At 39.6% G+C, this 22,315-nt stretch overlaps 1 protein-coding gene across 9 annotated transcripts in view; it reads left to right on the top strand.

Moving 5' to 3' along the window:
* The window catches only part of DIP2B (disco interacting protein 2 homolog B), a 273,451-nt gene that overhangs the window by 198,051 nt on the left and 53,085 nt on the right, over nucleotides 1-22,315 (top strand). For all 9 annotated transcript variants that reach the window (XR_003680362.2, XR_003680363.2, XM_055085636.1 and 6 more), the window contains 11 exons: nucleotides 2,519-2,629; nucleotides 4,516-4,639; nucleotides 5,516-5,625; nucleotides 8,503-8,605; nucleotides 10,595-10,659; nucleotides 12,713-12,806; nucleotides 13,267-13,386; nucleotides 14,840-14,954; nucleotides 15,750-15,889; nucleotides 16,539-16,675; nucleotides 20,101-20,181. Coding sequence is in view for 7 of the 9 variants with exons in the window: in XM_055085636.1 (XP_054941611.1) it covers nucleotides 2,519-2,629; nucleotides 4,516-4,639; nucleotides 5,516-5,625; nucleotides 8,503-8,605; nucleotides 10,595-10,659; nucleotides 12,713-12,806; nucleotides 13,267-13,386; nucleotides 14,840-14,954; nucleotides 15,750-15,889; nucleotides 16,539-16,675; nucleotides 20,101-20,181 (1,200 nt within the window). In the remaining 2 variants the exon portion in view is untranslated. The remainder of the gene's footprint in view (nucleotides 1-2,518; nucleotides 2,630-4,515; nucleotides 4,640-5,515; nucleotides 5,626-8,502; nucleotides 8,606-10,594; nucleotides 10,660-12,712; nucleotides 12,807-13,266; nucleotides 13,387-14,839; nucleotides 14,955-15,749; nucleotides 15,890-16,538; nucleotides 16,676-20,100; nucleotides 20,182-22,315) is intronic.

Genomic DNA, 22,315 nt, shown 5'->3' with positions numbered 1-22,315 from the left:
AAATTAAGAAAACACTCCCATTTACCACTGCAACTAAAAGAATAAATTATCTAGGAATAAACCTACCTAAGGAGACAAAAGACCTGTATGCAGAAAATTATAAGACACTGATGAAAGAAATTAAAGATGATACAAATAGATGGAGAGGTATACCATGTTCTTGGATTCGAAGAATCAACATTGTGAAAATGACTCTGATACCCAAGCAATCTACAGATTCAATGCAATCCCTATCAAACTACCACTGGCATTTTTTACAGAACTAGAACAAAAAATTTCACAATTTGTATGGAAACACAAAAGACCCCGAATAGCCAAAGCAATCTTGAGAACGAAAAATGGAGCTGGAGGAATCAGGCCCCCTGACTTCAGATTATACTACAAGGCCACAGTAATCAAGACAGTATGGTACTGGCACAAAAACAGAAATATAGATCAATGGAACAGGATAGAAAGCCCAGAGATAAACCCACACACATATGGTCACCTTATCTTTGATAAAGGAGGGAAGGATATACAGTGGAGAAAAGACAGCCTCTTCAATAAGTGGTGCTGGGAAAACTGGACAGCTACATGTAAAAGTATGAAATTAGAACAATCCCTAACACCACACACAAGAATAAACTCAAAATGGGTTAAAGACCTAAAAATGGGACCTAATGAAACTTAAAAGCTTTTGCACAGCAAAGGATACCATAAACAAGACCAAAAGACAACCCTCAGAATGGGAGAAAATATTTACAAATGGAGCAACTGACAAAGGATTAATCTCCAAAATTTAGAAGCAACTCATGCAGCTCAATAACAAAAAAACAAACAACCCAATCCAAAAATGGGCAGAAGACCTAAATACACATTTCTCCAAAGAAGATATACAGATTGCCAACAAACACATGAAAGAATGCTCAACATCATTAATCATTAGAGAAATGCAAATCCAAACTACAGTGAGATACCATCTCACACCTGTCAGAATGGCCATCATCAAAAAATCTAGAAACAATAAATGCTGGAGAGGATGTGGAGGAAAGGGAACACTCTTGCACTGTTGGTGGGAATGTAAATTGATACAGCCACCATGGAGAACAGTATGGAGGTTCCTTAAAAAACTGCAAATAGAACTACCATACGACCCAGCAATCCCACTACTGGGCATATATCCTGAGAAAACCATAATTCAGAAATAGTCATGTACCAAAATGTTCATTGCAGCTCTATTTACAATAACCAGGACCTGGTAGCAACCTAAGTGTCCATCAACAGATGAATGGGTAAAGAAGATGTGGCACATATATACAGTGGAATATTACATAAAAAGAAACGAAATTGAGTTATTTGTAGTGAGGTGGATGGACCTAGAGTCTGTCATACAGAGTGAAGTAAGTCAGAACGAGAAAAACAAATGCCGTATGCTAACACATATATATGGAATCTAAGAAAAAAAATGTCATGAAGAGCCTAGGGGTAGGACAGGAATAAAACACAGACCTACTAGAGCATGGACTTGAGGATATGGGGAGGGGGAAAGGTAAGCTGTGACGAAGTGAGAGAGTGGCATGGACATATATACACTACCAAACATCGGATGGATAGCTAGTGGGAAGCAGCCGCGTGGCACAGGGAGATCAGCTAGGTGGTTTGTGACCACCTAGAGGGGTGGGATAGGGAGGGTGGGAGGTAGGGAGACGCAAGAGGGAAGAGATATGGGAACTTATGTGTATGTATAACTGATTCACTTTGTTGTAAAGCAGAAACTAACACACGATTGTAAAGCAATTATACTCCAATAAAGATGTTAAAAAAAAAAAAAAAAAGAAACACCGGAACAGATGTGGTATTGAAATCAGGCTGATCTCTGGGAAGCACCATAGCAACCCTCTTTCCTGATTCTGCTACCCTTACCTAGTTGTGTATAATATATATCATTTGTTTTTCCTTTTGAAAATTTCTGTGTGTGTGTATCTGTGTGACTTACCTAATACCATGGGATCTCTGAAATAAAGAGTATAAAACTTTCAAAATTAAAAAAAAAAAAAAGTAAGAAACCCTAGGTTTGCCCGAAGGTGGTAACTGAGTCCATCAATTCTTTTAGGTTCTTTCTGAGAGATATAAGGCTTATTCTTTAATATGTTAGTCTATCTAGAGAGATCCATCACATTAATTTTATTGCTTTAGTCCTGCAGTAAAGTAAATTGCCTTAGGTTTTCTAAGTAATTAACTTACTACTGAAGGTGAGTTGTTTACTGCTAAATCACCAAGAGAATTAAATGAAAAATTCTTATGGTGATGATGATGAATTGCAATATAGTCCCCGAATTGTGCCTGGTATAATCATGGGAATGACAGAGATCTTTTTAGATTTGTGCATCCTTCTGAATAACTTAATTTTCTTTAGACCATTAAATAGTTTGATGTATTGTGTTCATGATAAATGTCATATATAAATCTATCACTTAGTGGCATTGAAAGCGTTAGTCTCCTCTTATTCCTCTGTATTGAATGTTATTATGTATTATAGGTAGCCCTGGTTTACCCCAACAATGATCCAGTCATGTTTATGGTGGCTTTTTATGGATGTCTCCTGGCCGAAGTGATTCCAGTGCCTATAGAGGTACCTCTTACCAGAAAGGTAACATTGCTGAATTTAAGAGAAGTGTAGCTTGATGCGACATGGCAGGCATTGGGTTCTTGGATCAGTTGACTCAGTTACAACATTTAAAAATAGTCTGACCATTTTCTTAAGTACTTAGCTTCACTTTCTAAAAACATGAAAATTGTAGAAAGTTTATTTATGAATATTTATAAGTTTCATGAAAATAACCTGTTTTCAACCAAGATAGAATTTTTTTAGTATTATATATCACTTAAAAGTTATGGGGGGCTTCCCTGGTGGCGCAGTGGTTGAGAGTCTGCCTGCCGATGCAGGGGAAACGGGTTCGTGCCCCGGTCCAGGAAGGTCCCACATACCGTGGAGCGGCTGGGTCCGTGAGCCATGGCCGCTGAGCCTGCGCGTCTGGAGCCTGTGCTCCGCAACGGGAGAGGCCACAACAGTGAGAGGCCCGCGTACCAGAAAAAAAAAAAAAAAAAAAAAAGTTATGGGGACATACTTGACTTTTCAACGATTACCATTTATAAAGAGTACCACTCTGGAATTCCCTGGCGGTCCAGTGGTTAAGACTCGGGCTTTCAGTGCCGTGGACCTGGGTTCAATCCCTGGTCGAGGAACCCACAGGCCACATGGTACAGCCAACAACAACAAAAACAGTACCACTCTCGGGACTTCCCTGGTGGTGCACTGGTTAAGATTTCGCCTTCCAGTGCTGGGGGTGTGGGTTTGATCCCTGGTCGGGGAGCTAAGATCCCACATGCCTCGGGGCCAAAAAAACAAAACATAAAACAGAAACAATATTGTAACAAATTCAATAAAGACTTTAAAAATGGTCCACATCAAAAAAAAATCTTAAGAAAAAAAGTACCACTCTTGCTTCGGAGACTATAGATAATCCACATTTACAATAGGTGAAACCTTTCTGTGAAGGGATTTCCTTTAACTGTATCATAACATTTAGGGCCTCCATTAAGTCGAAGGGCAATGCAGTAATGTTGTGTTACTACTCTGGTGTACAGAATTTACTTTGACCACACATCCGTCCTACTAAAATAAGCATATGTGGCAGATGTCAAAGTTTAACTGAATGATTTCTCCATGAGCTGTTTGACCCTAATTTTCTCGTGTAGTTTATTATTGGGAGTTGATGGTGAAGACAAATATGGTGGAGACTATGGATTTATAAGAAAAAAATTATTTTCTGAAAGGAATAAAAAAATTGGTAGCATCCCTGAAACTCTGGTTGATGGGTATAGTATCTTTAGATTGGTCAGGAAATCATAGGGTTGTTCTTAAATTATTAAGTTGGCAATGTTTATGTGGTTTCATAATGATACTTTTAGGTTGAAATTTTAATGGAAATGCTTTAGGCTATCTCTTGGTTTTTTTCCTCGGCTATTGCTGTAAGGCTTAAATCTACCTCCTTTAAAATAGAATAATAAGGACTATCTGGAGTTGGGTATAACCATCCATTCACTTTCATTGTAAATTTGTACATTTGGTGTCCATTTACATTATTTATTTTGTTCTGACCTGAATTGCTTTGCTTTTGGATTTGGGGGTATGGCTAGGTCAAGACAATTTAACCATGTTCACTTCTATTTCATTTCCTGAGATTAATCTAAAAGAGGAGTGTTGCTGACCATTAACTAAAATGGTCACATTTGGCTGGTGGAATTTATCGTTAGCAATGTCAGATTAATAAAATGTGATTTGCACTCAGGAAATCATTGTGTTGTAGAAATTATTTGGAAGAACATATTGTCACTGGATTTTGACAATTGCCAGATATCAGGAGGTTCCATGAATGTGTCACACAAGTGCCAGTGTGTTACTAAGTGCCAGGTTTTGGGCTTCAGTATGCTCATGTTCACTCCCCTACCTTGCTCATTATCTTTTCTCCACAGGATGCTGGAGGGCAGCAGATTGGCTTCTTGCTGGGAAGCTGTGGTATTGCCTTAGCTCTTACCAGTGAAGTTTGTCTAAAGGGATTGCCAAAAACCCAGAATGGAGAAATTGTACAGTTTAAAGGTTAGTAATATTTGTACCTGAATTATCAGTTAAAAAAGCTGAGTGCTTTAATTAGTGTTTTAATTTAATAATAGCTAAGTACTTAACATATATTTTCTTATTTAATTCTCACAATCTTATGAAGTAGGTACCATTATTATCCCAGTTTTACAGGTGAGGAAACTGAGACACAGAGAGGTTAAGTAAGTTGCCCAAAGTCACAGCTAATATATGGCAGAGCAGCGATTTGAACCCAAATCTGTCTGATTGTACAGCCCACACCCTTAACCTTTATGCTGATGGTTGGAAAAGCTACCACTCTGTTCACTAAAGCTAAATGCTACATGTAGAGACAGAGGATAGACCACTAACCTCAGTGGACTTCCACTGCCAAATGGACCTCCCAGTTGTTGAGGTAATGTCAAGGCCTGGAATTAGCATGTGGAACAATTGTACTTTTGAAAGAAGGTATAATTGTCTGGTGATTTATCACTAAACACTAATAAAGATATTTTGATTATAAAATGACCTTGGAGAGTGGCAGGGACATATACACACTACCAAATGTAAATCAGATAGCTAGTGGGAAGCTGCCGCATGGCACAGGGAGATCAGCTCGGTGCTTTGTGACCACCTAGAGGGGTGGGATAGGGAGGGTGGGAGGGAGGGTGACGCAAGAGGGAAGAGATATGGGGAACATATGTATATGTATAACTGATTCACTTTGTTGTAAAGGAGAAACTAACACACTATTGTAAAACAGTTATACTCAAATAAAGATGTTAAAAAAAAAAAATGACCGTGATTTGGTCTCTTGATATTTAAAATGACCAATTCATTGTGAACTCCTTTCCTGATGGCTTAGGCAATTCAATTTTTATTTTGGGTTTGATTTAGGTTGGCCCCGGCTCAAATGGGTTGTAACAGATTCCAAGTACCTTTCAAAGGCACCTAAAGACTGGCAACCCCACATCTCACCTGCTGGTACAGAACCAGCATACATTGAGGTAAGTCCTGAGACTAGGACGTACATTCTGGCTTTTCCTTTGGCTTCAATTGCTGTCCCACAAAATTTAAAACTAACTGTTTGTAGTTTTAATGTTAGTAGATCCTCCTGGTTTGTTAGATTTCCATCTTTTGGCTTGTAAAATGCCTTATAGTGGCCCTTCTATTCTAATTATTTTGAACATAAATACATATTCAAGAGAAAGACAACAAAGAAATTGATCCTTGTCATATAAGAAAGTTACAAAAGACTTAGAGAAGTTCAGAGGTTTAAGAAATGCTTTACTGGCAGAGATAGTTTTCTGCTGCTTTGGGGATGGGAGTGGTGGGGGGGATGGGAAGCAAGAGACTGGAGAAATGAGGAGGACAAATAGCTGTGCTTGAAAAGAACAAATTTAACAGATAAAGAGCAAGAAGAAACAGATGGCTAGAGGGTTTGGTATTGAAGGTTAGTGTAGGAACTTGATTGATTGATAACATAATTCAGTTGAGGGATTAAGTCCTACTGCATACCAGGCACCAGGCCAAGTGCTTTTTTTTTTTTCTTTAAATTTATTTATTTTTGGCTGTGTTGGGTCTTCGTTGCTGCGCGCAGGCTTTTTCTAGTTGCGGCAAGCGGGGGCTACTCTTTGTTGCAGTGCGCGGGCTTCTCATTGCAGTGGCTTCTCTTGTTGAGGAGCATGGGCTCTAGGCACGCAGGCTTCAGTAGTTGCAGCACACGGGCTCAGTAGTTGTGGCTCGCGGGCTCTAGAGCACAGGCTCAGTAGTTGTAGCGCACGGAGCTTCGTTGCTCCGCGGCATGTGGAATCTTCCCAGACCAGGGCTCCAACCCGTGTCCCCTGCATTGTCAGGCGGATTCTAAACCTGCACCACCAGGGAAGCCCAGGCCAAGTGCTTTATATGCATTATCTCAATCAGTCCTCACAAGTACCCTGTGAGGTGGGGGGCTGTTATTAAACCTGCTTAGTACCTGAGTAGACTAAGACTTTAACTTGAGTAACCAACCAAAGGTTTGTCTAAAACCTTTGACTCAAAGTTGACAGAGCTCGGACTCAAACTCATATCTGTTTCACTCTAAAAGCTATGCCCTGAGTACTCTGCATCTTGCTTGAGACATATTAGTAAATGCTCACCAACTGTTTGCTAAATTAATGTATAAACATCCATAAATTTGAAAAAAAGTTTGGGGAAAAAAATCCACCCACTTGAGCCCTGTAGTGATAACTTTGGCCATAAAAGGGAAGAGAGTGGGCAGTAGCTTTGAGGTAACGTGGTGATGTTGGATAGAAGGAGGATTGCTTTTAAAGATGGAAGGGATCTGGGTACATTTAAATGACAGACAAGTAAACAGGCGATTAAAATACCAAATTTAGCAGTCAGCTCTCAATCCATATCATCTCCCAGTGATGACATGGTTCACCCCTTCATCCCCCTTAAAACTGCTCACTGGCTTCCCTGACTACTCACTGACCACTCCTTTTCAGTCTTCTTTATTGGTTCTTCCTAAAAGGTGAAGTGCCCTTCATTCTGTGGCCCCTGCTTAGCTCTCTGACCTCATGTAGAACTACTGTCCTCTACATTTCTAAGTTTCTGCTATTCTGAATTAACTTGCAGTTTTCACTTGGGACCCTCTTATTACCCACAGGACATTGCTAGTGAGTTTCAAGTATCCTGTGGGTAATAAGGAGCTTTTAAAGGGTTGTCAGCAGAAGAGTGACAAGAATAAATATGTTGTTAAAAGATTTATCTGTTTGGTGGAGTTAAGAAGGGAAGCGGGGAGCTTTTACAGTTATCCTGGTGAGCCCAAGTTCATGGTGATGGGGATGGAGAAAAGTGGTTGGATGGAATTGAGATACAGTAAGAAATAGAAGAGACAGGACTTAGTGACTAACTCTGGAGAGGGCGGAGGCAAGAAAGACACTTGGGTTTCTGACTTGGGCAACTGGATAGATGATGGATGGCATCCTTCACTAAGATAGGAAGTACAGCAAGAAAAATTTTCATGGGCGAAAGGTAGAGGGGTGGTGTTGGCTGCGTTTCACAGGAGTACGGGTCATTTGAGGGGAAGGGTTGACCCTCTGAGTCTGGATCTCTGGAGAGAGGTCTGGGCTGGAAGTAGAGAATTGGGAGTCGTCAGGAATGTGGTACCCTGATGAATTAAAGTGAAAAGAGAAGAGGAAGAACAGAACGTTCAGGGAATGCCAACATTCAAGGGATGGGCAGAGAAAGTGGAGGGAAAGGAGAGAGAGAGAGATTATTGAATAGGAAGAGGAGTATCACAAAAGCCAAGGAAGGAGAAAGTGTCAAGAAAGGAGATGTCAGATATTACAGAAAGGTTTGATAAAGTAACGTATGCAATATGTGCTTTTGATTTAACAATAAAAATGTGACTGATCTTGGTAAAAAGCAACTTGAATGGAGCATCGAGGTAAAAGCGAAATTATAGTTGATTGATTTGGAGGAGTGAATAGGCCATTTCCCAGTCTCGCCTCCCAGCCGGCAGCTGCTGATAGACAGGGACCACACTTGCACACCTTTAGCTCTTGCTCTTGCCGTGTATCTGATACTGTGCTTCTGTTAATCCAGCTGAAGTCACATGTTTGTTTTAGCTTCTTTAGCAGCCACTTCACACTGACAACTAATTAAACTTTTAAGAATTTTTCACACATACTTTTGTTGAGCTTTGACATTACCCAGTCCTATCTTTGTGTGATTAGAGTTTGGGGCCCAAGTGCATAGCCTCAGATATTTATATGAAACGTTAAATTCAGCCCATCGTCATGGCTTTTCAGGGTTTTGTTTTTGGATTCTAGTTTTGTCATTTGAAATAACCCATTTTGTTGTTTCTTGTGTTTTTGTTTTTGTGTTTTTTTTTCTAGTATAAAACAAGCAAAGAAGGGAGTGTAATGGGAGTTACAGTGTCCCGCCTTGCAATGCTGTCTCACTGCCAAGCTCTGTCCCAGGCCTGCAATTATTCTGAAGGTCAGACTCCACCCCGTGACTGCCTGCACTGTGAGCTCAGATCTGTGTGACTGCGAGCAGAGTGCTCGGTGACTGGACTCCAGTAAATGACCGCATTCAGAGGGAAAGGTTCTAAGACACATTCTTGGCTTGCTTTCTTCTTTTTCACAAATATGCTGTAATTTAAAGTAACTAAAATTCTGGGCAAACCAAATATGTAAAGCATGATTTCTAGAGTGCAGAAATAGACAACTAATTAAAACCATGTGCTTATTAGCTGCGGAATGTCAGGTACCTCCATCTCCCCATGTGTTAGAGCTGCCACCAGCTGTATGGAGTTAGAGTCAAAGAAATTCTGCTACCAAAAAACACAAATTAAAACACAAAAATGTATTCTGGGTTGTTGGACTTTAGATGTGTTGGTATATATTGTGTAATGACTATTTCCCTTAGAATGTTCTTCACAATATTAATTTTTTTAGTGTTTTATTTTCCTTTCATAGAATGAAACAAGTTAATACATGCTCATTATAGCAGCATTATAGAGCTGCATTCTTGTCTGGTTAAAAATATATATGTTTGGGCTTCCCTGGTGGCGCAGTGGTTGAGCGTCCGCCTGCCAATGCAGGGGACGCGGATTCGTGCGTTGATTATTATATAATACATTCATATAATGGGTTATACGCTGAGGTGTTAAAACTCATGTTCTTGGGCTTCCCTGGTGGCGCAGTGGTTGAGAGTCCGCCTACCGATACAGGGGACACGGGTTCGTGCCCCGGTCCTGGAGGATCCCACATGCCGCGGAGCGGCTAGGCCCATGAGCCGTGGCCGCTGAGCCTGCGCTCCGCAACGGGAGAGGCCACAGCAGTGAGAGGCCCGCGTACCGCAAAAAAAAAAAAAATGTATATATATATATATATATATATATATATATATATAATATATATATATATGTTTGTGTGTAATGAAATCAATCAAAGTGCCAACAAATGCAGTTGATTATTATATAATACATTCATATAATGGGTTATACGCTGAGGTGTTAAAACTCATGTTCTTGGGCTTCCCTGGTGGCGCAGTGGTTGAGAGTCCGCCTACCGATACAGGGGACACGGGTTCGTGCCCCGGCCCTGGAGGATCCCACATGCCGCGGAGCGGCTAGGCCCATGAGCCGTGGCCGCTGAGCCTGCGCTCCGCAACGGGAGAGGCCACAGCAGTGAGAGGCCCGCGTACCGCAAAAAAAAAAAACCCAAAAAACTCATGTTCTTGAATATTAAAGATTGTTTCAGTATATCATTAAGTGGAAACAAATTGGATACAGAGCAGTATGTGCCAATTTTGTTAGTCAAGTATCTATCTCTATATAAGCATTATAAGTATATAAGCTTATAATTATATGTACATGTATGTAGATATAATATATAGATATATACATATACCAACATTTTTTGTTTTCTCTAGGAAGTATAATTTTTTACATATGCTTGTGAAACTTCCAAAATTTCTAAAACAAACGTGTTCCTTATACAATTAGGAAAAAATTATTATCTCGAAGACAGTGCCAAAGTCAAGGAATTCCAAACTCATTGTTTCTTCTGTGACCACGTCACCCTGTGATCAGTCCCCCAGCCAATTTGAGGGTACCCTCAAGTAATTAGAAGACCCTGAGAACTTTTAGTGGTTTCTTTAAAAGTACCAAATCAGGGCTTCCCTGGTGGTGCAGTGGTTGAGAGTCTGCCTGCCAGTGCAGGGGACACGGGTTCATGACCCGGTCCGGGAAGATCCCACATGCCGCGGAGTGGCTGGGCCCGTGAGCCATGGCCTCTGAGCCTGCGTGTCCGGAGCCTGTGCCCCGCAACGGGAGAGGCCACAACAGTGAGAGGCCCGCGTACCGCAAAAAAAAAAAAAAAAGTACCAAATCAGTTGTTTAATAGAGGCAAGTGACATAATTTTGCTACTTAACACTAAAGATGATTTCCTTGTGTTTTTTCCTATTTTTTTCTATTTTAGGGGAAACAGTAGTAAATGTTTTAGACTTTAAGAAGGATGCTGGGCTGTGGCATGGCATGTTTGCGGTAAGCTACACAGAATCAAGGCCTTTAGTGTAAATTGTGCTTATGATTCAGGTCACTGTGTGTGCTATGTAACCACAGCATCACTCAGTTCTTGTTTGAAATTTAAGCCCCTAAAAGATCAGTAGTATTTTCCAGGGGAATTTGATTTTCTGATACGAATGGTAATTTTTTAAAAGGAGAATGTAATTCTGTTTTTTCTTCATTGTGTGGTTGGGCATACCTTTCACATAATAGTATATAGGAGAACTTAGGATCAAAAATCTTTTAAATATCTGCTGTGACAACTCAAAGCTTAAAAATTTCTACAAATGGCTATATGTTTATTTATAATTTTCAAAAAACTATGAGAGTCACCTCTTCTCTTTTCTGAAGAAAAAATTACTTAAATATATCTGGAACTTTGCAACTGTGTTTAATAATATCTAACCTTTCCCACATCGGACAAAATGTCTTGAATGAGTCCATGCTGCAATGAAAGAGTAGAATAACAAGGTAGATGAGACTGCTTTCCATAATAGAGGAACTGGTACCATCCTAAGGGAGTTAGAAAAAGGTGACTTCCTCCCAGCTGTGGCCTCAATTTTTATGGAAGAAGTGACAGTTGAGTTGGACTAAAAAATGGGTAAGATGTAGCCATATAGAGATATTTGGGGGGTGGAAGTAGAAGGGGGGACATTTCAAGTGGGAAAAGCTACATATGGAGCATGCTGATTAGGAGGGGAGAGAGAAGAGATACAGTATCCTACAGTTGAAAGGACCTTTGAGAGTATCTCCTCACATATTGCAGGAGTCAGAGAAAGAGTAGGAAATGAAGCATGGGGAAGAGGAGCGGTTTCCCTTTTCTCCCAGGACCCCTCAGATTAGTAAAAAAAAAAAAAAAAAACCCTTATTCCTTGAGCATACATGCTTTCTAGCTCTTTTCTAAAGTCCTTCCCATTTTGTTTTTTTTATCAGCAGTTAAGAAACCCTTGTGAGGAGTTAGAGGGAATCTTCTCTCTCTGATACTCAGAGGAAGATAGGGACACGTGTGAAGAATTAGTTACACACACCATTCTTTCCCTGAAATCCAAAAGTTTGTCACCATAGCTAGAAACTTGGGGGAGGAAGGACAAAGAGGTTTACAGTGGTATTTTGGTATCTTTGGGCCACTTGGGTGGTGAAAAAAATGGCTAGTCTAAGTGCCAAGACTTAACTACTCTGTTAGGCTGGGTCTCTTTGGGGATAGGGTGTCCTGGGTATGTTCGGTTTGGGTGGCAGGAGAGACACCAAATTGCATGACCCCCTCAGGTTACTCAGCTTTATCTACCCAAACACCTAACAGGTCTGGGCAGGACCTCTGGTAAGGGACAGGGAAACGTTGATTTCTTGCTTTGTAAGACCCAGCCCTTTGTGGTATGTGGCAAGCATAAACATGATGAAAGCACTTAGAGGGTTGGAGAGCAGTTTGGCAGTTATCTGTTCAGTGGTAAAAGCACACATCCTATGACTCAGCAGTACAAATTTTCTGTACCTACCCTAGAGAAACACACATGTGCCAGGGAAATGAGTATAAATATGTTCCTTGAAACATTGTAATTGCAAAAAAAAAATTGCCAATAATAGGGAAATGCCCAAATAAATTGTGGTACAGACATAGTATAGAATACTGTGCAGCAGGTCAAAATAATTGTATAGATCTCTTATACTGATGTACGTAGATTTAGCTCTAGAACAATTTAAGTGAAAAAAAAAGCAAGTTGTAGATATATGTATAGTATGATGCCTTTTATGTTTCTCTGGGGATGAATATATATGTAAATACATGGGAAAAAGACTGGAAGGATCCATGGCAGATTCATAACAATGATTATCTCTGAGGAGGAAAGAAGGGAACCAGATTTGAGAATAGGTAGCAAAGGAGGCTTCAACCTTGTAGTTAATATTTTCAATTTTTTTCAAAGAGCATGTGTTTGAGTATTGTATGGTTAAAATTGTTAAAAAAATATCAGGTCAGTTTTAAAATGCTAAGTATGTATTAGGTATTGATTACTTTTTATCTTTCTTTGCTTTTCAGAATGTAATGAATAAGATGCATACAATTAGTGTACCCTACTCTGTTATGAAGACTTGCCCTCTCTCTTGGGTCCAAAGAGTACATGCCCACAAAGGTAGTTACACACAGCATCTAAGCTTTGATTATGTGACTGTTGGCAATTTCAGGGATTTTCAAATTGCTCTTCTAGAGACATAATTCTATGCCTTGGTGCCTTGACAGATTTTAGAGTTTGTTTATTAAAAAATTAAATATGTTGTCTAGTTCATCTCAGTTGATGTCCAAAGAATTGTGCCTGAATCTGGGCCCTGAATTAGATTTATTGGGTGCTTTGGTGTTCGAAGCTTCCTTGGCTAGGATACGAGGCCTGCCTGCAGGTCACAATGAGCAAGGAAGTCATGTGTCCAGTCAGTCGCCCTGCCTCAGAGCACCTGGAACAATTTCTTTGAAACCTTTTTTATTTTCTCTAAGTGAAAATCATGATTCCTAAAATAAGTAAAAATGTTTTTATTATAATATATTAATATCTACCAAATTTAACGTGTGTATTGACTTTATCTCTTTTGCATTTATAGCCAAGGTTGCTTTAGTAAAATGCCGAGACTTGCACTGGGCTATGATGGCACATCGGGACCAAAGAGATGTGAGCTTGAGCTCCCTCCGCATGTTGATTGTGACTGACGGAGCTAATCCCTGTGAGTATTTCTAGAGTGTCAGTCTGGGAATATCCTTTGCTTTGGTAGTCTGAGGTTTTCATCCCCTTTCTGTAAGCATTTTTTTAAAAATATCTGTATTGAGAGGTAGTTCACATACCATAAAGCTTGCCCATTTAAAGTACCCTTCAAATGGGGGACTTCCCTGGTGGTCCAGTGGTTAAGAATTTGCCTTCCAATGCAGGGGGTGTGGATTCGATCCCTGGTCGGGGAGCTAAGATCCCACATGCCTCCTGGCCAAAAAACTAAAACATAAAACAACAGAAGCAATGTTGTAGCAAATTCAATAAAGACTTTAAAAATGGTCCACATCAGAAAAAATCTTTTAAAAAATAAAAAAAAATAAAGTACAGTTCAATGGTTTCAGTATATTCACAGAGTTATACAACTATCACCGTTGACCTGAATTTAGAACATCATCATCCCCAAAAGAAACCCCATACCCATTAGTAGTCACTCCCCATTTCCCATCCTCTGTCCCCTAGCCCTAGGCAACTGCTAATCTACTCCCTGTCTCTATCTGTTTATCTATTCTGGACATTTCACATAAATGTAGTCATGCTATATGTGGTCCTTTGTGACCGGCTCCTTTCACTTAGCATGTTTTCAAGGTCCCTCCATGTTGTAGCCTGTGTCTGTAGTTTATTCCTTTATATTGCCATATAATATTCTATTGTATAGATATACTACATTTTATATAGTCATTCATCATTTGGTGGATCTGTAAGCTTTTAAAATCACTCCATGCTCACTCATTTAGGTCCTTTCTCTATCATGTAACTAAAAAGAGCTATAAGAAGGTAACTTGATATAGCCAAGTGTCTGGACTTTATGTAAATTCCCTGTCACCAAATCTAAGGAGTTTGCAAAAGCTTTTAGAGATCTTACTGTGTTGCCTGCTTTTCCTGATAAGCATAAACATTTTGAGCCTCCACAGGGTAGAACCAGGTAAAGCATTAGATACTACTATGTTCTTTGTCATCAGTGGATTTTTGTCAGTAGTCACAATGATCATCTTGGTATAAAACACAGACCTGGGACTGACCTTAATAAGAAACAAGTCAGAGAATACATGAACAGGATGGAACTAAGCCAGAGTATTAGTAATGCACTGGCTAAACTGCAATAGTTACTTCAGGAAGAGTTGCTTGCTTCCAAACTGGCTACCTGTTGCCTGCAGTGCATCTCTGCTATTGGCAGTTTGGTAGGAGCAGCCTTATTTTAAGTTGTAACTTTCAGTAGTGTCACTGACCTTTCATGGGCTAGATGAGCATTTGTTTGTCCTTGAAACCTATCAACCATTTCACAGGCACAGTAAAATATTTGCATGGAATTGATGATGTACAGATGTGTCGGCTTTCTATTCTTTACCAGTTTCCTGCAATAATGAAAATCATATTTTCAGCTTTCAAGTTGATCTGTTTCAACTCCTCAGGGTCTGTGTCATCCTGTGATGCCTTCCTGAGTCTGTTCCAAAGCCATGGTCTGAAACCTGAGGCCATCTGTCCGTGTGCTACTTCTGCCGAAGCCATGACTGTCGCAATCCGCAGGTATCGTTCAGAATGTTGGTGCTCTTGATGTATGTTACAACTTTGATCAAATGTGCAGAATTGACCAGGTGATGACAAGGGGTGTGATCTAATTTTCTGCTTCATAATCCTGAAAGTGAAAATGACTTTGTAAAGCAGTTTGAAGCATCTCATTTATTTTTCCCACTCTTGCCCTAAGTGTAACTGGTAAACTGAAATTTTACTTTAGTTATTATCATCTCGTATTTGTGAATTAGTTCTTTTTCTGTCTTGTTTTGCCCTTCAGAATCCTTAGCATCTTAGACTACAAGTAGACTGTTCTTGATTGTAGCTTATATATGCAAAGTACCTATATAGAGAGTACACCCAAGCCAGTATATTCCTTTTATTTATTTTTTAATTGAAGTATAGTTGATTTAGTGTTGTGCCTGTCTCTGCTGTACAGCAAAGTGACTTGGTTATACACATATATACCTTCTTTTTTTTTCTATACAGTAGAACCTTTTTGTTTATCCATTCTAAATGTAATAGTTTGCATCTACCAACCCCAAACTCCCAGTCCATCCCGCTCCCTCCCCCTCCCCCTTGCAAGCCAGTATATTCTTAACAACTGATTAAAATTTACTTTTTCCATCTGAATGAAAGTTTACCATGCTTTGCACATGTAAATTAGATTAATTTGGCATGTTTTGGGTAGAGAAAAATGCGGATTTTTGTGTGTGCGGTAGCCAGAGGAAATTTCCTTTCCTACATGTTCATACTTTTCTCTTAGTATCATTTCATTTGCCAAATTTCATGAGTTTATTTTGTTTTCAGGCCTGGAGTTCCAGGGGCCCCTTTGCCGGGAAGAGCCATTCTCTCCATGAATGGATTGAGCTACGGGGTAATACGGGTCAATACTGAAGATAAAAATTCAGCACTGACAGTTCAGGATGTGGGACATGTAATGCCCGGGGGTGAGTTCTCAGGAGCACCATTCGGTGTTTCATGAAGATTCGTCTTTAGAGATAGTGGAGCCTGATAAAATATGAGATCCAAAACCAGGAATCCAAAATTTAGTACTAAGTCACTTAATTTCTCAAAGCCTCTCTAAGAGTTAAGTGATTCTAATCAGACTTATTTCCGGCAGAAATTGGATGATTTAATTGTGAATGTTTCAGTTACAATTGTTTACATGGAAAGCTAAGTACTGAGTGATACTAAAGTTGTCCGGTTTTCACTGTAATTGCCAAGACCATGGGCTGGCAGAAAGTTAAGAGTACATTGCTTCCTGCGTGTTTGAATTTGATCTGTGTAAGGGTAAATTAATTTAACCTGTTTCTTTGGACTTTGCAGTCATTTTTAATAAGTCACTGTCTTACAAGCTTCGGTCTGCATCTATTGTATGTTTTATTTGCTGAATTTAAAAAATTCTTTATTATCAGGGGTGAAAGATGGAAATTTCAGATATACCTATGTATTGTCAGGTCTGTTTTTAACATTCCTGTTTGGTATTCTTACTTAATGCCACTCAGTGAATGCAAAACTTTCATGGGTCCATAAGGATGAGACTGTTTCTTCGAAGGTTTTCCAGACTGTCCCTTGACTATACTTTCTGCACACTAGGGATGATGTGCATTGTGAGACCCGATGGACCTCCCCAACTCTGCAAAACAGATGAAATTGGAGAAATCTGTGTCAGCTCCAGAACAGGAGGCATGATGTACTTTGGGCTTGCTGGTGTGACAAAAAATACATTTGAGGTACGTGACGTTAAAGTTTCATGGGGAATGTGTTGCGTGAGGTCAGTGTCACTAGGGCAGCTGAGCTGGCTGATGGGAAATAGCACATCGTAGCTTTTGGGAGTGTGTGCTCCAGAGGTAGACTGCCCAAGGTCCAGCCCTGACTGCCGTGCACTAGTTGAGCTGCTTAACCTCTCTGTGCCCCAATTTCCTTCTTTTTAAAATGTGAGTAATGATAGTATCTACCATAGGAATGTTGTGAGAACTAAATGAGTTAATGTTTATAGAGTGCTTAGACCAACGCCTGGCACACAGGAAGTGCCCTTGTTTATTTCTTACATACATAAAGAGTAAGAGGCCTCACAGAAATTCACCCTGGTGAATGTGCCGTGGTTTGAGCGTTATAAGACCCAAAATTTAATTCTGAGAGTGCAGTGAGAATGGATCCATCTCTCCAGAGTAGACTCGGGTTAACCACGCTTGTAAAGACTGATGTAAACCAGAATGCCAGCTTCCTAATGAAAAATGAAAACCTGGCTTGTCATGGGGGCAGATTGTTGCCGTTATTCAGTCTTTCAGTGAGAGAAATATTTATTGAGCACCTTCTGCATGTCTGGCCCTATTCTCCATGCTTGTGGTACATCAGGAAAATACATAAAACTCAAATACCTCATATTTCAGTGGAACTAGCACATCGTTTTTCTGCAGGCAGTTCTGCATGTGAAGCCAAATTGTAATGAAAGTTTGCCTGGTGAGCCTGGAAATCAGAACAGGCATAATTAATTGTCTGTATTTCCTAATTGGGATTAACCTGCTTCAGGGTACCTTTTAGGGAAAATAGAACTCCAGTTTATGGGCCGTGTCCCCTTCACACTAGACAGGGCTTATGTGACCACTGCCAATTTTCAGTCTTTGAGCTTTCTTCCTTTTCTATAACCTAGACTAGTGGTTCTCAGTCTCAATATGGCAGGGCACATCTGTCTACCATCCCATTTGAAAATCAGTGCATGTAATTATGTAATAATAGATGTAAATGGCAGGAGAGTGTTATCTATATGTGTGGTGTGATGTGGTGGCTGAAAAAGGCTCCATCATCTATGCTTATACAGCCTAAAATGGCATAATATATATTATTAAATGTCTATTACTACCACCACCACCACCACCATCATCATCATCATCACCATCACTGTCACTATCACTATTACATTCTTGGCCTACCTTTAAAAGTTGTGACCAATTCATAAACTCTTAAAGCACATGTTTACTGCCATTCTCTTGGTTTACTTTCACAGGTGACTGATTATCTCTGCTGAGTTTTTATACATTTTACTAATTTAAATCTCACCTTATTTCTCTTACTTTTAAGTGCTTGGACTACATATGTTTCCAATATCTGAGTTTTTCTTCATTTCATTTTCCTTATATAAATAAGATCTTCAAGCAGTGTTTGAAGATACCAATAATATTTTATTACGTTGCCTCCCCTGGGAGGGCAAGTGCCTAGCTAAAATTCTCAGATTTGTTACTAAGCTGCTAGATCCATAGTGATGAAGAAATTTTGAAATCTGCAGGATAAATTTAATGACAGTGAAGTACAATAATAATACTAACCAAAAAAGGAGAAGAAAACTGTTGCACTGGTTTTGCAAATTAAAGTTTCTAATATTTTTCTTACTGGATTCTTATATTTAAACCCTGAAAGAATTTTTCAATGTGGTTAACACTTCACTAGAACAAAAGATCTAAAAATGGCTGCTTAGAAAATAAAAGTGTATTTTAAAAATAAGCTACTGGTTGGGAATTCCCTGTCGGTCCAGTGGTTAGGACTTCTTGCTTTCACTGCTTAGGGCCCAGGTTCATTCCATGGTTGGGGAGCTAAGATCTCACAAGCCGCGTGGTGCAGCCAGAAAAAAAAAAAAGCTTCTGGTGAGGAAAACTTTGCAACACATACGAATGCAAAGAGCTAATTTTCCATTGTCATCTCTTACTAGCTATTTGATATGAGGCAAATGAAACTCTCTGTGCCTTTCTCATCTGTAAAATGAAAATATTGATTCTGTTTCATAGGGTTTTCTTGAGAATTAACTGTATTTACACCCATGCGTGGCACATGATAACCATTTTATAAGTGTTAGCTCTTGTTATAGTTGTTCCCTGTGTAAAAAAAGAAATCTTAAAAATTAAAGGGAAAAATCCAATCAAATAGAAATAATAGACAGGAGACGTGACTAGGCTATTCACAAAAGAAATACAAATGGCCGGTAAACAAAGGAAAGGAAATTCATCCATGTTAGTAATAAATAAATGCAACTAAAATAACAGTGGGATTTCTTTTTTTGCCTACCAGATTGGCAAAGTTTAGAAAAATTGATAACATGTAATATTAGCCAGAGTATGGGAAAAACATTCTAATACGGTATTGGTGGAGTGTAAATTGCTATAATAATTTTGTAGGACAGCCTGTTAAAATTGAAAAGACTCATGCCTTTTGTACAAATGCATAGAAATATGTACAGCAGTATTCAGTAAAGCACTGTTCGTAATAGTGAAAAATTAGAATGACCTACCTAGCCAGAAAGACTGGTTACATTCTAACAGTGCTGATTCTGATGGCTTCCTGAGTACCGACTCTAGGCCAGGCACTGTGCTTGCATCTACAAATCTATTTATATTCCCTTGATCTTTACCCTAAGCCTGTGATAGTCATTGAGAGTTCCATTTTATGGCTAAAGAAACTGAGGTATAGAGAAATGCAGGAACCTTTCCAAGGCCCACATTACTAGTAAGTGGCAAAGACAGACATTGAACTTACATCTGACTCCAAGGGCTATGTTATCTCATTCCCCCATGCGATGGTATATTATAGAACTCTTGTACAAAGAGAGCTAGATTGACTATTACCAATGTGTAAAGGTATCCAAAATACATATAACTATACGAAACACATATAATATGTGAAAAAGCAAGTTACAAAATAGTGTATATAATATGATCCCTTAAAAAAATTCTTAGTATGTTAATATGTGAATCAAAAAAAGTCTGGAGAGGGGCTTCCCTGGTGGTGCAGTGGTTGAGAGTCCGCCTGCCGATGCAGGGGACACGGGTTCGTGCCCCGGTCTGGGAGGATCCCACATGCCGCGGAGCGGCTGGGCCTCTGGGCCGTGGCCGCTGGGCCTGCGCGTCCGGAGCCTGTGCTTCGCAGAGGGAGAGGCCGCGGCAGTGAGAGGCCCGCGTACCGCAAAAAAAAAAAGTCCAGAGAGATAAACAAATTCTAAATGTTTGTTATGTCTTAAGCAGGTGGGATTACTGGATTCACTCTTTTTTATAATTTTAGTTTTCAACAAGCATGTATTACTGTTTTAAATTCTTTTTTTTTTAAGACTTTTTAAAAATCAAATACTTTTTTTTTTAAGCTAACATTTTCACTTTCTTCCGTCTTTTAGGTGATTCCAGTGAATTCGGCAGGCTCTCCTGTTGGGGATGTACCGTTCATCCGGTCGGGATTACTGGGGTTTGTAGGGCCAGTAAGTGACACTTTCATATTTGTTTTGGTGCATCTGATCCAAATATTTGTACTTTAGTTCACAGAACAAATTCTTATTAGTCCAAGAGTATTACAGGGCCGCTTAACATATTTAGAGCAGTTCCTGTAAAAATGTCATAAAATGAGAAATATTTATTGCTCCAGTTATCCAAATTCATTTTATTCCTTCAAACTAAGACATTATCTTTTATTTTCAAAACTCTTTTCACTTATTCTTCCTACGTTGCATTGATTTGATTAATATATTTCAGTAAGTTAGAAGAGTGCTGAAAAAGTTACCTTCAATAGCAAAGGGAAACCATAATAATGTACAAATCATTTTCATACAGATTATCAGTACTATACCAGGTGTAACAGTAAATTCTCTGAATGAAAACAATTTGTTTTTCAGCAGATGGTATTTACAGGCATTGGGTTTACAGAGACAATTAGGATACAAAACCTGTTCTCAAAGAGCTCACAGTTAGTTTCATGAGCTGGTGAGGAAGGCAGAGAGGCAGAGCATGAAGGACTTTGCATGACATAATGGGAAGTTTGGATTTTATTTTGTAAGTAATAGACCTTCATTATCCTAGTTGAGCCCACGTACCTCCCTCCATCTCTTAATTACCTCCTTACCCTCTCTTTTTTCTCCTCATAACAGTTCAAGTTCTATAAGAAAAGATCTAATTTTATTTTATTTCTTCCCCACCATTTATGGGTGACGGTGGGGTTGAGGACATACCTCTAAGAGAATCACTCTCCTAGAAAGAGACATCTACACCTACTGTCTTGACTTCTTCACTCAGCACCAAGAAATTCTCAGAGACCCGGCTCCTTTTAGCTTCCACTCCACTATTGAGGTCCAAGATGGAGCTCCAGCCATCACATCTGCATTCCAGGAAACAGGACAGAAGAAAGGGTGTAGCCCTACTATCTCTTAAGAGAAATTCCCTGAAGCTGCTGAGCAACACTTCTACTTCTCGTTGTTCTGAACTAGTCACCTGGCCACACATAGCTGCAAGGGAGGCTGAAATGCAGGCTTTATTTTGGTCAGCCATGCCCAGCTAGAAATTCTACTACTGTGAAAGAAATGGAAAAATAGATGTTGGAGGAATAGCAGTGACTCTCTTGTTCTCTTTATTCACTTCCACCGTAGGACTTTTCAGACTGTGTTGAAAATGGCTGATTTTCTTCTGTCTTCTGGGATGACAGAAGGATGGGCCAGTAGCTTCTTGAGACTAGAGATTACGTCTTACTTACAAAGTCTAGTCAGTGTATGGCCTAGTCAGTGTATGGCACTACATTGTGCTTAGTAAATCAATTAGTGACATTCAAATGGAGATGACTACTAGATAATTCAATACATGTAAATGGTCCAAAAATTTAGGAATTCTGTAATGAATGGGAAAAGTTAATTTACTGCAAATGGGTCTGGGAAAATTATTGATAAAAATTACATGAAATAATAAATAATAGAATTATTTATACAGTGATGCTTTGAGGACATTGACAGCAGACTTTCCTGCAGCTCGGTTATTTTTTTGGAAAGGAGAGGTTCCTACAATTCCTTAGACCTTTCTTTATTAACTAATTTCTAATATTACCAGATGGAAACGTTACCCTTATAAATCTGAGACATTCATTCTCACATTAAAACTGTTTTACTTTCTTCCTAATTCCAGTGTTAAATGGTCTAACAATTTTCTCCTCTGCATCCATCCCATGAATAAGTACAGAAAATGAACTAATACATAATCATGGCTAGGAAAATGAACTGTGCTCATTTGGCATCCTAGTTGCTTTCTTATAAAATTCCTCCCTGGGACTTCCCTGGTGGTCCAGTGGTTAAGACTCCACACTTCCACTGCAAGGGGCACAGGTTCGATCCCTGGTCGGGGAACTAGGATCCCAACATGCCTTGCAGTGCGGCAAAAAAATAAAATATAATTCCTCCCTAAGAATGAATATGGGGCTTCCCTGGTGGCGCAGTGGTTAAGAATCCGCCTGCCAACGCAGGAGACACGGGTTTGAGCCCTGGTCCGGGAACATCCCACATGCCATGGAGCGACTAAGCCCGTGAACCACAATTACTGAGCCTGCGCTCTGGGTCCCGCGAGCCACAACTACTGAGC

Source organism: Physeter macrocephalus, chromosome 6 (assembly GCF_002837175.3).
Source record: "Physeter macrocephalus isolate SW-GA chromosome 6, ASM283717v5, whole genome shotgun sequence".
Lineage (NCBI taxonomy): Eukaryota > Metazoa > Chordata > Mammalia > Artiodactyla > Physeteridae > Physeter > Physeter macrocephalus.
This window is presented reverse-complemented; position numbering and strand designations above follow the sequence as displayed.